A 16251-nucleotide genomic window follows, 5' to 3' on the forward strand; every position below is an offset into this window, starting at 1 on the left:
GAAAAATTAGTAGAAGAATAGAGAGAAGAAGAAAATGAAAATGAAAAAGAAGAATAAGAAGAAGTAGAAGAAGAAAAAGAAGAAAAAGAAGGAGTCGAGGTGGGAGAAAAAGAAAAGGAAGAAGAAGGAGAAGAAAAAGAAGAAGGAGAAGAGAGGGAAGAAGAAGGAGAAGAAGTAGAAGGAGCTTATAGAGCGTGTAACTCTCTTTCATGTGAGACCAATCGCAAGTCTCTATCATGTATCGTACTTGTTTCAGAGACTCTTGAATAACAGTAAAATTGCAGAAAAAATGAGAAAATAAAAATCATCATTTTTCCATTTGGTATAGTGATCAGAAGAAAATTGGAAGCGTAATGAGAAGAAAATTCTCTACAAACTTGACTACTTTTTGGATTTTTTATCTGAGCTTCTCACAAGATGCAACTTTGAAAATGCAAGAAATTTGCGATTTTTTCCTCATTTCCACAGTCTTGCATATTCAAAGTTGCATATCTTGTGAAACCCTGCAGATAAAATCCAGGAAGTAGTGAAGGTTGAAGAGAATTTTCTCTTCTTTTCACTCTCATGAATCATACTTTTTATTTCAAAACCGTTCAAAAGTTACAGTCAATTGAAAAAATTATGATTTTCACTTTGTCATTTCCTCTGCGATTTTACTGTTACTGTATTCATGAGTTTGTGAATCGAGTACGATACATGATAGAAACTTTGGTCTCAAATAAAAGAGAATTTCATGCTTTATAAGCTTAGTTGCCTTAAATCCATCTTGTATCACTGTTAATTATCGGAGAACTGTCAAGAATGTAAAAATTAGGAAAATATCGCAGATTTCTTGATTTTTCGAAAAGATCGTATCTTACTTCAAAATTATATTTTTACTAAAACTAATTCACCTCACATGAACGAGGAGATTCTGTTCTCCAGATCAAGACCAAGTTCCTTTTCTATCATTTCGGGTTACCGAGATATACACTTTGAATATAGAAATTGGCCATTTTTTGTGTATGGCAATATGGACTAAAATACACTCAAAAAAATAATTATCATTTTTTTCAAATTTTAGTTATGATACATGATTTTGAACCACCTTGACGAGCTGAAAAGAATAAGATATAGTACGAGGAGATCTGATTTTTGTCAAAAGTTATAATTGTTTACAGTTTTGATCCTTGACGTATCCTTATGCGTGCCCCTCCCACTGGGAAATACTGAAATTAAGTGTATCTAACGGGTGATTCTCATAAAACATAACCCTCGTGAGATGATTTCAGTCAAAATATGTATTTTTTGTAAGGAAAGCCTTGAAAAAGTATAACAATGAAAATTTGTATTTTGGGTGTAGGACATGATTTTCTATTTTTGGGTGTATTTCCCCCCTCCACAACTATTAAATTTGAAAATTCCTGAGGAATCCTGTTCAGACTTAATTATTGTTCTTCACGTGAAGTGTTGCTTTTTATTATTACTAGAAAGAGATCCAAGTTGTTGTACCAAAAATTTATTAATTACTTAATTTTATTTTATTTATTTTATTTTCTCCTTATTTGGACATAACTTTGAATATCCATTTATTAAATTTTTAGTTAATAATTTTGATTTGTTGGATTGGTACAACTGGACGAAGCCTTGTCGGTTGACCAGCCAGCGATTTCCTCTTTTTTCTTATTCTAAAAGGCCTAGCTGTGGCATCTCAAAATGTAGCATGTGATTTGATTTATGAAATATCTAAATTTTTACTACAAAAATTTCTTTTAAATTATGCTAAAGTAGCATAAATGTAAATCTACAATGCCTGATTGAATTTTATATTTGAATAACCCCAGTTGGGTTTTTTTTATTTTACCATTAATTTTGAATGACCGGACAAATATAATACCAGGATAAATACAGGATGAAGGAGACTACACATTTTCCATAAACTCAAGCAAATTCAACCAAATATTTTGGAATTCCAGTACAGTATGAAAGTTAAATTTACAATTCGAAGTGGGGTAAGCAGAACACTTGTTTTACAATTCGGCTTCTAATTCAACCAAGTCCATCGAATTTTATGAGTTTCAAACTTCGTTAATCGTCGCTTATCTACGATTCCACATCACACTGAAGCTTCAGTTGTAGGCCTACCGGGTTACTAACATAGATTTAATAATCAAAACTTGTAAACTGAATATTTTGTAACTTCAGAAATGAAATTGATTTTTAATGTTGAAAATATAAGATTCAATCGGACTTGGCTTAAATTTTATTTCAACCAGGATTGCCAAAATATTCACTGGCCCTCATGACCAGCATTGCTTCCTACTTGTTAGGCAGTCTTATTTGAGATTACTCAAATAGGGTTGGTTACAATTGGTAGCAGAACGTGGTTCTAATGTGGTTCTGCCTTTTAATTTATATGGAAATCTTGGTTGAAATTGAAGTATAATTTATTTAGTATGGTTACTGAGAGAGAGCTTAGTACTGAGCAATTATTTTCATGATTTGTATTTTGTACCGTATTGAATTGTTTCACTTGCTATAACCATCGATTTTGTAATCATGGAAAAACTAAATCAGACTATTTCTGATGAAATTGATCTGAGTAAATTTTTAACTCAGAAAATTATTCCTGATTATCTTGTGAAACCTAACCTTGTTTTTGAACTCATGACCTTGGGAGAAGACTTGTCAAGTCTTGAGTCATGCAATGTGAGTAATCTTAGATCTAGCTATCGTTCATTAGCAGGTAATAGTACCAATCAAATTATTCATAATTTGTCAAGTTATAATGAGTCAGTCAATTGTCTTAGAGAAAAACTTCCAAAAGTAATGGAACTTATTGACACTGTACAAAATGGTGTGCAAACTGGATATTACAGAACTGTAATCAGAGCTAATGTAGTAAAAATTGAGTCAATATTTATGCATTATTTAAATAGGATGAAACAAATTATTGTATTTTTACAAACGGAGAGTGAAGAAACTCTTGTCTTAACTGAAAATTTGGATGAGCTTTCGAATTTTGCAAAACATTTTATTGATTGTTATAATAGAATTATTGAACTACAAAGCTTGATTGCTCCATCTAGACCACCATCACCGAATCCAGCTGCTTTACTGGAACCTTTTCCTAGTCAATCCAAAGTTGTAATTAATAAAAATTTAGGAACTAGTTCAAAGGATACTTGTGCTGTTACATTGTGTGAACCTGGTACAAGTGGTGAGTCTACAACTGAATTTGAAAATATTGGTCCATCAAAACTCAATCATGGTTATCAAGTTAATAATTTGATCCCTAGACCAACTTTGGAAATTGATTCAAGTTTCTACAATAAATTGAGAAATCCTGTAGAAAGCTTCTTGAAAAATCTTCAGCCTTGTGATGGATTAAATATTGATAGCTTATTGAAATTCTTGGAAGCTGCTATAAAAATTCATGATTTATCAGTTATGTCTGACACAAGCCTATTGCAAATTCTTGTTCCTTATACAACTGGACCTCTAGGTGATAAAATATTGTACTCTTTGAATTCTAATGCTAGCTTCAAACAATTTCACCTTGACTTGTTGAAATATTTTATCCCTCAGCGTCTTCTCTCAACAATTAAGAGAGATAAATTTGATAGATTGCAAGGACCTTGTGAAGCCCTATCATCATACGTGACAAGTATCAAAGAAGCAGCGAAATTATTATTATTGGATGAGAGTGAAGCTGAAATTGTAAGTACTATCATATCTGGTCTTAATCCTCAAGAGAGAAGTAGGTTAGTATTCATGAAAAAACCTGAATCATTCAATGACCTAAATATGCTTGCAGTTCATTCTCAAAATATTGCCTTCATTGATAATGAAAGAATGCATTTGTACAATAATACTTCTGTTCAAAATCATGCTTTTGGCAATTCTAATAATAAAAATCCCAATAAAAATAATTTCAACCGTAGGAATGATAGTGTATGCTACACATGCAATCAGAAAGGTCACATCTCTCGTAATTGTTATTCAAAAAACGAGCGGCGCGGTTTTCCAAAAGACAACACCTGATTTCTAATGCAAGTCTAAAAATAAAAAAGAATTATACTCACAAAAACCAATTAGGAAAGATTAAAAAAGGACTTTGTGGCGTTATCAATTCTAATAATAATCTGCCTTTTATTCCTGTTAGCTTTGGAAATAGCAAAATAACTCAGTCTGCTTTGATTGATACTGGTTCCTCTTACTCCTTTCTTTCATACAACTTATTTCATGAGTTGACTAAAAGTAATGAGGTGGATTTCAATGTATTCAATGAAAACCTGATTTGTTCTGCTGCTAATTCTTCTGATATGACTATAAAAAAGGCTTGTATTATGAAAATCAGATTGCAACATATGACTTGGAAGTTTGAATTCCTTTTGAGTAGTGATTTGCCAGTCAAGATAATACTTGGTGCTAATTTTATAAAAATGTCAGATATGATTATTGATTTACCTAATAATCGATACTTCTTTTGCTTCAACCCTAGTACTACATTTCCTTTAATTCGTGATGCAAACAACAATGCTAATAAAAGAAATTTCTCAGTTAGTAATGTTATTCAAAAAACTATTCCTGGAGATGTTTCTCATCTTTCTGATTTTGAATTGAAAAGGGTGAACAAAATCATTGCTGACTTTCCTGATGTATTGACCAGTAGAGTAGGGAGTACTGATTTAGTACAGTATGATATCAAACTGACTTCAAATAAAATTGTTAGATGTCAACCTTTCCCTCTTACTCCTTTCAAAACTCAGGTTATGAGAAGTAGAATTCAGAAATTATTGGATGATGGAGTTATTGAAAACTCTGACTCTCAGTATAGCAGCCCTTGTTTTCTTGTACCAAAAACTGAAAATCCCACTGAAGAGAAAGATTTCAGACTGGTAGTAGATTATAGGCGTCTAGTAGAGGAGATTAGTGGGAAAAGACTGACTTTTTTGCTCGAGATCCCCCTCCCCCCTCTCACCCCTCGTCCATCCCTCCTCCCCTTCCCCCCGCCTGTAGGGCGGGGGGTGTTCTAAAAATAGATTTCCCCTTCCCCCTGTCCAGTGGAGGTTAGGGGGAGAGAGAGAGAGGGAGATATATCTTTCTCTCTCTCTCTAAAAATAGATTTCCCCTTCCCCCTGTCCAGTGGTGGTGAGGGGGATAGAGAGAGAGGGAGATATATCTTTCTCTCTCTTTCTAAAAATAGATTTCCCCTTCCCCCTGTCCAGTGGAGGTGAGGGGGAGAGAGAGAGAGAGGGAGATATATCTTTCTCTCTCTTTCTAAAAATAGATTTCCCCTTCCCCCTGTCCAGTGGAGGTGAGGGGGAGAGAGAGAGAGGGAGATATATCTTTCTCTCTCTCTCTAAAAATAGATTTCCCCTTCCCCCTGTCCGGTGGAGGTGAGGGGGATAGAGAGAGAGGGAGATATATCTTTCTCTCTCTTTCTAAAAATAGATTTCCCCTTCCCCCTGTCCAGTGGAAGTGAGGGGGAGAGAGTGAGAGGGAGATATATCTTTCTCTCTCTTTCTAAAAATAGATTTCCCCTTCCCCCTGTCCAGTGGAGGTGAGGGGGGTAAGATATCTCTCTCTCTCTCCAGGTGAGGGAAAAAAAATTTCCCTTTTAGGAGGAAAAATTCCCTCTGTCTACTGTCAAATTGAAGTGAATTCATATTTCTACATCTAATGCTATGCTGACAGATTGAGGTGAATTCTAAAGATGTGGGGGAAAAAATCTCTTTGAGAAATTCCTTTGGTGACAAATTAAAGTGAATTCATATTTCTACATCTAATGCCATACTGACAAATTGAAGTGAATCCATTTCGCTCCAATGGATTGATGACAGGCTCAAGAGATCTCCTTCTTTTACTCATACCATCTCTTTCCCGCACCCTTTCCGAAAGGAGATAAGAATCAATTGAGAAATTCTCTCCCAGTATAGATGAGAGGGAAAAATTCCCTTGGTGACAGATTAAAGTGAATCCATATTACTCTAATCCAAAGTGAGGTCAATGACTCTCTCTATATCTAATTGAATTGAGAAATTCTCTCTCATCTAATGCTATAAATCTCTACGTTCTTTTACATTTTTTATCTGCAATATCGTACAAGCATTTCCAAAGTTCATCGGAATTTTTAACAACAGATAATGACGAATCATTTGTACAATCATAATGTAGATGACCGCTGTCTAGAATATTGAGCAGTTCGAAAATCTCAGATAGAATCGAAAAGTGTACATTTTCTGTTTTTGTTAACGGTAAATCAACATCTTGACATCCTGTTGAAAATTTAATATTCTTCGCAATTGAATCAAATTCATTAAATGAAATTGACATCAAGAGACGAGATAATTTTTTGAATTTTGAAAAACCATAACACTGCATCTTGCAGATGTTTGATGCGAGTCGAATGAGGGGGAAAGAATTCTAAATTGATGATATGCACGTGCACTAAAGATTACCCCACACGTGCTGTCTGCTCTAGCTCTAAATTAATGAGATGCACGTGTTATAGGCGCACGTGCACTAAAGATTACCACACACGTGGTGTCTGATCTAGCTCTAAGCAGCAACTAAACTAAAAACTCAAAGACCTCAGTTCAAACTCAAAGTTCTTGAGAGAACTCAAACTCTAGAGAGTGCTTTAGGGGAAGTGAAAACTTTAACAGACAGCTTTTCATCTCAGTTGCTCAGTATTAACAACGATAAAGTTGATAAGGCTTATTTAGATGAAAAATTAAAAGCCGTATCAGATAAAATTAAGAATTTGGAGGTGCTGGACAGAAACTATCTCAATACTAAATTGAAACAACTTAGTACAGAAATTTTTACTAAAGTAAATGAAACTCACCCATCGGGAATTGATAAGCAATATTTAGAATCTACTTGCAGAAATTGATTAGTTCTTCATTAACAAAGGAAGAGTTTGAAAAACGATTATCTGAAATGGCGGGTGCAATAAAAGCTAATATTATGGAGGGTATTGAGCAGTTTATTACAAAAGATGCTATTGCTATTCTGATTAATCAAATTGCAGAAAAGTATGCAACTAAAAATGATATTGAAGATTTTATTAAGAAAAACGAGATGGCAGACGCTGTGAAAAGTGTTCGTGATGAAATAGCTGAGGCAATTAAAAATTCGGAAGAGGGTGCTGTCATGAGACTACAATGTTCGGCGCCCTTCATTGAGTACCTAAGTCTATTTATCCACAAAATGGCGTATGATATAGTATCAAAATATGCCGAAGTTTCTTTCCATATGAATTGGATTGAGGCAAAAGATCATGGGCTTAACGAACATCAGGTAGTACAAATTATTACAGAAAAAATGGATTTGGTCAAGTATAAAGACTTTATATTGGCGCCGAAAACATAAAATCTTGAGTTGAGTGTGAGAGAGTGAATGTTTCAGTCTAGACATTTTTGAGTATATCGATAAATCTTTTAAAGGTAAAGTGAGACAGCACCTATAGTTTCAGTCTAGACCACCATGATTGGCATTTTTGACCATATCAATAAATCTTGAAGAAGGTTGTACAAGTGAACTTTAACACCTATAGTTTCAAATTACAGTCTAGACCACCATGATTGACATTTTTGAGCATATCGATAAATCTTTAAAAAAAAAAAAAAAAAAAAGGTTGTACAAGTGAACTTCAACACCTATAGTTTCAAATTACAGTCTGGACCACCATGATTGACATTTTTGAGCATATCGATAAATCTTTAAAAAGGTTGTACAAGTGAACTTCAACAGCTATAGTTTTCACCCTAGTCATTTTTGACTATATCGATAAATCTTGAAGAAGGTTGAGCAAAGTAACTTTAACGAGTAACACTTGTCACATAAATCGATTTTTTTCATGCAACGGTTTTCGTTGCAGGAGTTATTAAGCGACCTCACAGGGTGCGGAGCAGATGAGAGGCGCGTGCGATCGAATGCACCTGTCACTTTACTCTAAAGAGCTAATATCTTCCCATACTAGATTCCTTCCTTTTGTAATGCTGGTGAGAATCGTTTCACACTATAGGAACGATCGATCAAATGGAACTTGATTCTTCCCTCCTTTACTCGCTTTCGTAAAGGGTGTGGGAAAGAGATAAGAATCAATTGAGGCTGTCATCATAGTAGAGCGAAATGGATGCAGTTCAATTTGTTAGTATAGCATTAGATGTAGAAAGAATTGATTCTTATCTCCTTTCGGAAAGGGTGCAGGAAAGAGATGGCATGAGTAAAAGAAGGAGATCTCTTGAGCCTGTCATCAATCCATTGGAGCGAAATGGATTCACTTCAATCTGTCAGTATGGCATTAGATGTAGAAATATGAATTCACTTTAATTGTCACCAAAGGAATTTTTCAAAGAGATTTTTTCCCCCACATCTTAGAATTCACCTCAATCTGTCAGCATAGCATTAGATGTAGAAATATGAATTCACTTCAATTTGACAGTAGACAGAGGGAATTTTTCCTCCTAAAAGGGAAATTTTTTTTCCCTCACCTGGAGAGAGAGAGAGATATCTTACCCCCCTCACCTCCACTGGACAGGGGGAAGGGGAAATCTATTTTTAGAAAGAGAGAGAAAGATATATCTCCCTCTCTCTCTCTCCCCCTCACTTCCACTGGACAGGGGGAAGGGGAAATCTATTTTTAGAAAGAGAGAGAAAGATATATCTCCCTCTCTCTCTATCCCCCTCACCACCACCGGACAGGGGGAAGGGGAAATCTATTTTTAGAGAGAGAGAGAGAAAGATATATCTCCCTCTCTCTCTCTCCCCCTCACCTCCACTGGACAGGGGGAAGGGGAAATCTATTTTTAGAACACCCCCCGCCCTACAGGCGGGGGGAAGGGGAGGAGGGATGGACGACGGGGGAGAGGGGGGAGGGGGATCTCGAGCAAAAAAGTCAGTCTTTTCCCACTAATCTCCTCTACTGCGTCTAAATCAAAATATTGAATTAATTTCTGCACCAATTGGAAATCTAAATACATCCTTTCATCATTTTTCGAAAGCCAAGTACTTCTCTACTCTTGATTTGAATAATGCTTATGGACAGATTGCTCTTACCGAACGTTCTAAAAAGTTAACTGCTTTCATTACTCCTTTTGCACTTTACCAATATAAAAGAATTCCAAATGGAATTTCTTCTGGAGCTCAAGTACTTTCCAGCCTAATGGAGAAAATATTTGGTGACCTCAGATAAATTTTTACCATAAATTCATTCCCGACCTGGCAACCATTGCAGCCCCATTAAATGCACTTCGAAAGAAAGATGTAAAATTCATTTGGAGTACTGAATGCCAGCAAGCATTTGACAAATTGAAAATGATAATTACCCAGCCTCCTGTTTTAAAAATTGCCGATTTTAATCGTAGATTTGTTCTGGAAACAGATGCATCTAGTGTAGGTATTGGCTGTGTCTTGAGTCAGGATTATGACGGTACTCTTGCCCCAATAGCATTTGCATCCAGAACATTATCCACTTTAGAAAGGAAATATTCGGCGTATGAAAAAGAGGCACTTGCTGTGTTATTTGGTATTGAAAAGTTCAGATATTTCTTAGAGCATACGAAATTTACTTTACATACTGACAATAGTGCTCTGCAATGGGTACTTAAGAATCCCAAGCCATTAGGAAGGATAGGCCGGTGGATTCTTAGAATAAGTTCTTTCCAGTTCGATGTCAAACATATCAAGGGTACTGATAATGTGATTGCTGATTATCTAAGTAGGATGTTTGATGAAAATCCTGATAAGGAATCTACTGATAATGTTTCTCCTAATGAATTTGAAAGTCTTGATTCTCCTGCTTTGTGTAACGTTGCTCTATCTGACTTTCCACTATGTTTTACTGAGATTTCTGATTATCAAAAAAAGGATCCGTTCATAATAGAGATAATGAATAAGAAGGAATCTGGAGAAGATATTTTTCCATATTCTATTTCTAAAGGGGTACTTCTTTATAATAGCAGAAATAATCAGGAACCCAAGATTGTTCTTCCTAGTATTTTGAAGCCCATGATTTTCAAATATTATCATGAAACTACTTATGGCGGTCACTCTGGTTTTCTGAAAACACTAAACAAAATAAAACAAAAATTTATTTGGAAGGGTATTTCTAAAGATCTAGTTGCTTTCATCAAGTCCTGCAAGTTATGTTCATTGAGTAAGCCAGCACAAAAAACTAATTATGGTTATCTTTGTTCATCTATTGCTTCACAACCAATGGAAAAAATGTTCTTGGACTTTGTAGGGCCATTACCAAGGACAACAAGTGGTAACACCATGATATTCTCCTGTATGGATGCTTTCACTAAGTATTCATGGCTACTTCCATTACGAAAAGCAACCTCTGAGTCTTTATGTAAGGAGCTTCAGAAAATATTTGTAAACTTTGGTGTCCCTAAATATGTAGTTTCTGATAACGGTCCTCAATTTAAATCAAATTTCTTTAAAAACTTTTGTTTCCAAAAGGGAATTTTGCATATAACTCAAACAGAATATAATCCTAAACCTAACCAAGTAGAAAGAATACATCGTAATTTAAAATCTTGTCTTATTAGCTTTAATCATGACAAACAGAATAAATGGGATTTAACTCTACAGTGGCTTCCCTTAGCATTCAATAGTGCTTTCCATGAGAGTAGCAAGTTTTCTCCTCATGAACTGATGTTTCGTCATAAGGTTAATAATCCTATAAACAATATTTGGAAAATTGATGATATACTACCAACGAAGTTTGTTAAAGATACTAACAAAATATGGAAAGATGCTTATCATAACTTATTGAAGTCTCATAATTCCAGTAAAAAGAGGTATGATATGTATAGAAATCCAATTCCATATAAGATAGGTGATATTGTTTTCCTAAAATCAAATCCTGTTAGTAAAGCATGTAATCAGATTACTGCCAAATTACTTCCCAGGTATTCTGGACCTTATTTGATAAAAGAATGGATTAGTCCAGTCAGTGTGAAATTATTTTCAACCGATGGACAAAAATTTGTGCGACGAGCACATGTGAGTCAACTTAAAATGGGAAATAATCCTTAAGTAGACTTTTCTCATAATGAGATTTTTATTGTAATACACATATGTGGTGGACGCACCCATATGTTTGTGGTAGTTACTCTTGTAACTATTCTATTTGTGTAAAATTTTGTTGTGTTCTTTGGAAACTTGTGATTCTGCACAATTATTGTGTCACTTGATTTCTTGTAACATGGTATGATGAAGAATGTACTGTATATTAAGAATTGTAATTATTATTGCTTCGTAACTAAGTAAGTTACAGTGTATCAATTTAGTTGTATATGTTATTTTGATAATGTGTTATTTGCTCACTAAACTCATTGCTCAGTTTTCTCTCGGTAACTCATGCTAACTCTTGCTTTTCTCTTTGGTAATTTGGATTTTTGAAGTTTTGTCCAATGCTTGTAGATTTTATTTTCTTCTTTGAGCCTTGTCGACCTGATCAATTGACAATGATCTCTCTTCTTTCCCTTTCTCTTCCCTCTACTTTTCATTTTCTTTGGGCGGCCGACCAATTACTCTCCTTTTCTATTTATTTAACTTCTATCTTGAATAAATTTCTGGTACAATTTGGTTCCTAAATTAAATACCCCCAGTTGTGGAGGTTTGTACCAAAAATTTATTAATTACTTAATTTTATTTTATTTATTTTATTTTCTCCTTATTTGGACATAACTTTGAATATCCATTTATTAAATTTCTAGTTAATAATTTTGATTTGTTGGATTGGTACAACTGGACGAAGCCTTGTCGGTTGACCAGCCAGCGATTTCCTCTTTTTTCTTATTCTAAAAGGCCTAGCTGTGGCATCTCAAAATGTAGCATGTGATTTGATTTATGAAATATCTAAATTTTTACTACTAAAATTTCTTTTAAATTATGCTAAAGTAGCATAAATGTAAATCTACAATGCCTGATTGAATTTTATATTTGAATAACCCCAGTTGGGTTTTTTTTTATTTTACCATTAATTTTGAATGACCGGACAAATATAATACCAGGATAAATACAGGATGAAGGAGACTACACATTTTCCATAAACTCAAGCAAATTCAACCAAATATTTTGGAATTCCAGTACAGTATGAAAGTTAAATTTACAATTCGAAGTGGGGTAAGCAGAACACTTGTTTTACAATTCGGCTTCTAATTCAACCAAGTCCATCGAATTTTATGAGTTTCAAACTTCGTTAATCGTCGCTTATCTACGATTCCACATCACACTGAAGCTTCAGTTGTAGGCCTACCGGGTTACTAACATAGATTTAATAATCAAAACTTGTAAACTGAATATTTTGTAACTTCAGAAATGAAATTGATTTTTAATGTTGAAAATATAAGATTCAATCGGACTTGGCTTAAATTTTATTTCAACCAGGATTGCCAAAATATTCACTGGCCCTCATGACCAGCATTGCTTCCTACTTGTTAGGCAGTCTTATTTGAGATTACTCAAATAGGGTTGGTTACATTGTATAGGGTAGAAGATTTCTTTTCCTAATCTGAAAATTCGTAGCTTCGGAACCAAAAATTGTAGAGTCCTGCGCCACCTTTAAATCAATTGTAAATTTCATTATCTCCATTTTTGTATAGGATGCTTTTTCTCGAAAAACTCGTGGTTTTTGAAATTATTGAATGGAAAGATTTAAAAAAGTCCGAATTTTTGGGGGTTCTAGGGGGATTTGGGGATGAAGTCGCCCCCTGGCGTGTCAGAAAATTCCAGATTCGAATTCAGCGCCCTAAAATACATGTAGAACCGTCGAGAAAAATTCTTTCGGGACTGTTTCCTGAAAAACGACCATTTGACTGAACCACTAGTAGTATTATTTACAAGAGTATAAGTGTATAAGAGTGTATAAGTCAGTTGTTGTGATCTGCATATAAAGCACTCAATCGATATTACCTATTTCAAATATACAATTACTTCTTTACTAGTTTCAATATTCTTCTCAGAATTCAAATCTATTCTATTTCTTTATCAAGTCCTCTGTAACCCAAACATCCTCTTTTCTGCTTTATACAAATAGATAGGGATTCTTGTTGATGAGCTGAACACTTAATTTCTCCTGCACTGGCATCGACGATATATCATGTCATTCGTAGCGTGTCATGATTGAGAGTCGAAAGATTGATTGATTGACTCATCCATGGCCGATTGCCACCTGATGCCAACACGTCCCTCTCATCTCTTTACTAGTCATATATTGGCTTTCATGCGCATACGCAAGCGCAGTCTAGTCATTGCCAAACAAGAATATTTTTATGGCTGATCAATGCAAAACATTATTTATTATAAAAGCTAAGTAATTCAATCAAATACAAAAATTAAAGGAGGAAATAAAACAAATATTGGTGATATCTTGCTCCATATTATTAGCTGAGGACAGCTCCATATATATATATATATATATATATATATATATATATATATATATATATAATATATATATATATATATATATATTATATATATATATATATATATATAGAAGACACTTTAAAGTTTCTAATATAAATTAAAACAGGAGACACAAGAGATAAATAGATTGAAAACATTTGGAAACTTACATTAGAAACGGAAATTTTCGGGAACTGAGTTCCCTTGAACACTTGATCAATTTGAAGAAAGGTGGGAGGAATTGGGGAGTGAGGGTGTGAGGTTGGCTCCTCAATTCCACCCACATTTTTTCAAATTCCAACATCAGATTTTACTGCAGTTCCTTGATATTGTTCATGAACAGTACACTCTCTGTCAACTCCCATCTCGGTCAACTTATGTCTTCTGTCAAACTTATTAATCTCCACAATGATCCTTCCCCATCCAATATATTTGTGTTGAAATCCTCAAAATATCAGATTGTGCTCTAGAGAAAAACAGAAACTCTCACCTTGAAAAACTTTCTTCCCTGTACAAATCCCACTTCCAAAATAACCTGCCTCTTCAAATGCATCATTCCAACATTACCAACCCCCCCCTCATCAGTAACAAACCCAGCCTTGCCTCACTCTTGAACCTACCACCACCCTGCCATATTCCGCCCTCCTTACCCAAACGTTTGCCCCAACAATCTACATCTCCTTCAATCCATCAAGAAAACGTTGAAAATCCCACTGTCCTCAACCTATCCTCAAGAAACCTTCACCTACTGATCAATCAGTCCTCAACAAGGGTCTCTCTTTTGCCCCAACTCCCAAACTTAATGCCATAAACCTTCTCTCTGATACTGTTCACTTCACTAGATATCTCAGATGGCAAGTATACTTCAGTGGCAACATCACTTCTGACCCTTCTTGCCCTCCTCCCTCGACTACTACTGACCAAATCATCAAAAAGTTTGCCCCAAAATCCAATCGTGAACCCAAGTCTCTCCCAGCCAACCACCTTGTTGAAATCTTCTGCAATTTACTCCTGAACAAAGTAAGCTCTGAAAAATTCATTGAATCCCTCACTCCAACGCCCAACCTCACACCTCAAGAGTTCAAATCCATCAAAGACCTTCGCTCTGACCCTAGTATTTCCATCACCAAAGCTGACAAAAGCTCAACTGTAGTCTTACTGAACACCACAGATTACATCAATGAAGCCAACCAGCAACTCACCAACCCTGAACAGTATCAACTCCTGCCTTCTGACCCTACTCCACAAATCCAAAAGAGAGTCTTCAAATTTCTGATGCAATACGGTCCATCTGAAGGCCTCTTGGACTCTGACATCAACATCCTTTTGCCAGACTCTCCCAACACACCACTCTATCTCATCATCATCATCATCTTCTTACAAGGATTAGGGTCTATTGGCCTGTACCGGCATCCATTTCTTCTTTGGTCTTCCCATGCCTCGCTTTCCTTCGGTTTTGTACTCCCATGCTAATATTGGGAGCCTATTGGATGGCATTCTGAATAAATGAGTAGACCAATTCTCCCGATATTTCTTCAGAATATCCAATAGCGGTTCTACATTCAATTCAGCTCTTATGTTGTCATTCCTTATTTTATCCAGTCTACTACAACCTTTGACCTCTCGTAAAAATCTCATTTCAGCAGCTTGTATACGAGATTCAGTTTGTCTGTTTAAAACACATGCCTCGCTGCCGTATGTTATTAACATAATACGTATAACGTATATGGTGTAACATACAACGTATCGCCATTGTTCTGTAAAACTTCAGCTTTTTAACTTCTATCTCCTTCCAAAAATTCATAAAGAAGGCAATCCTGGTCGTCCCATTGTTTCAAGCATAAATAGCCCAACTGAACGAATCTCTGCCCTTGTTGATTTCCACCTCCAACCAATTGTTGCCTCCCTACCCTCTCATATCAGAGACTTCATAGATATCCTAAGGAACACAACCCTTCCAACTGACCAACAACTACTTCTTGTTACCATTGATGTAGCCTCCCTCTACACTTCTATCGCCCATTCTGAAGGCTAAAAATCCCTTGAGCATTCCCTTTCCTCACGACCCACACCCTCCACCCCTTCAACCACCTTCCTAGTAAACCTTGCCAAACTGGTGCTCACAAGCAATGCCTTCAGGTTTAAAGATAAATGATATCTTCAAACCCAGGGTACAGCCATGGGCACCAGGATAGCACCATCCTATGCAAACCTATCCATGGGCCTCCTTGAATAGGATTTCCTTTCCAAACAAACCCTATCCTCCCTGATATTGCTCCGTTTCATTGATGACATATTCCTCATAAGGCCTCATGGACATGATACCTTCTCCCACTTCCTCAATCGACTTGACTCCAACTACTCTGTCTCCTTCACCTGGAGTATTTCTGAATCCTCCATCAACTTCCTAGATGTCAATGTAATCCTTACCAACTCCAATACCTTATTCACCAATACTTTCAACAAATCCAACCACACTCAACAGTTCCTACACTTTGAGAGTTGCCATCCCTCCCACGTTCCCTCTCAATCCGAGGCCAAAAACTTTGCAGTGATCTCCATCATCTTGACCAGAACCTCAAAAAACTCCACCAATCCCTCCTGAAATGTAACTATCCTGAAAGGTTGTTACAGAAACAAATCTCCTCCAAAACTGGCACTTATCCAACCACAGAAAATTCCTGCTAAAAAAGCTCTGTACCATCTACTTCCCTGGAGACGAGAACCTCAAACCTGTCCTTAAAGATCTGTTCCATGTCGTCTCCTCCAATCCCTCTACCAAACACCTTTTCCAGCAACCACCCACCCTCATTTACAAACCCTCCCAACCTCAAAAGAATT

The 16251-nt window shown here is 35.8% G+C and overlaps 2 protein-coding genes across 6 annotated transcripts in view; both read left to right on the forward strand.

Moving 5' to 3' along the window:
* The window catches only part of LOC111054487 (voltage-dependent calcium channel type A subunit alpha-1), a 1036091-nt gene that overhangs the window by 482033 nt on the left and 537807 nt on the right, over nucleotides 1–16251 (forward strand). The gene's annotated exons all lie outside the window — the stretch shown is intronic.
* Nucleotides 1742–12364, forward strand: LOC120352397. The gene is made up of 2 exons (XM_039432660.1): nucleotides 1742–3699; nucleotides 11962–12364. Exons 1-2 carry the CDS (start codon nucleotides 2539–2541, stop codon nucleotides 11992–11994), a joined length of 1194 nt encoding a protein of 397 aa, XP_039288594.1. The 5' UTR covers nucleotides 1742–2538; the 3' UTR covers nucleotides 11995–12364.

Source organism: Nilaparvata lugens, chromosome 7, assembly GCF_014356525.2.
Source record: "Nilaparvata lugens isolate BPH chromosome 7, ASM1435652v1, whole genome shotgun sequence".
Taxonomy (NCBI): domain Eukaryota; kingdom Metazoa; phylum Arthropoda; class Insecta; order Hemiptera; family Delphacidae; genus Nilaparvata; species Nilaparvata lugens.

Excerpts from the sequence above, each read along its gene's own strand:
- LOC120352397 (XM_039432660.1), top strand. The coding sequence starts at position 2,539 with ATGGAAAAACTAAATCAGACTATTTCTGATGAAATTGATCTGAGTAAA. Across the intron at positions 3,700-11,961 it reads ATGAGAGTGAAGCTGAAATT|GTTTTTTTTTATTTTACCAT; the intron begins GTAAGTACTATC and ends AACCCCAGTTGG.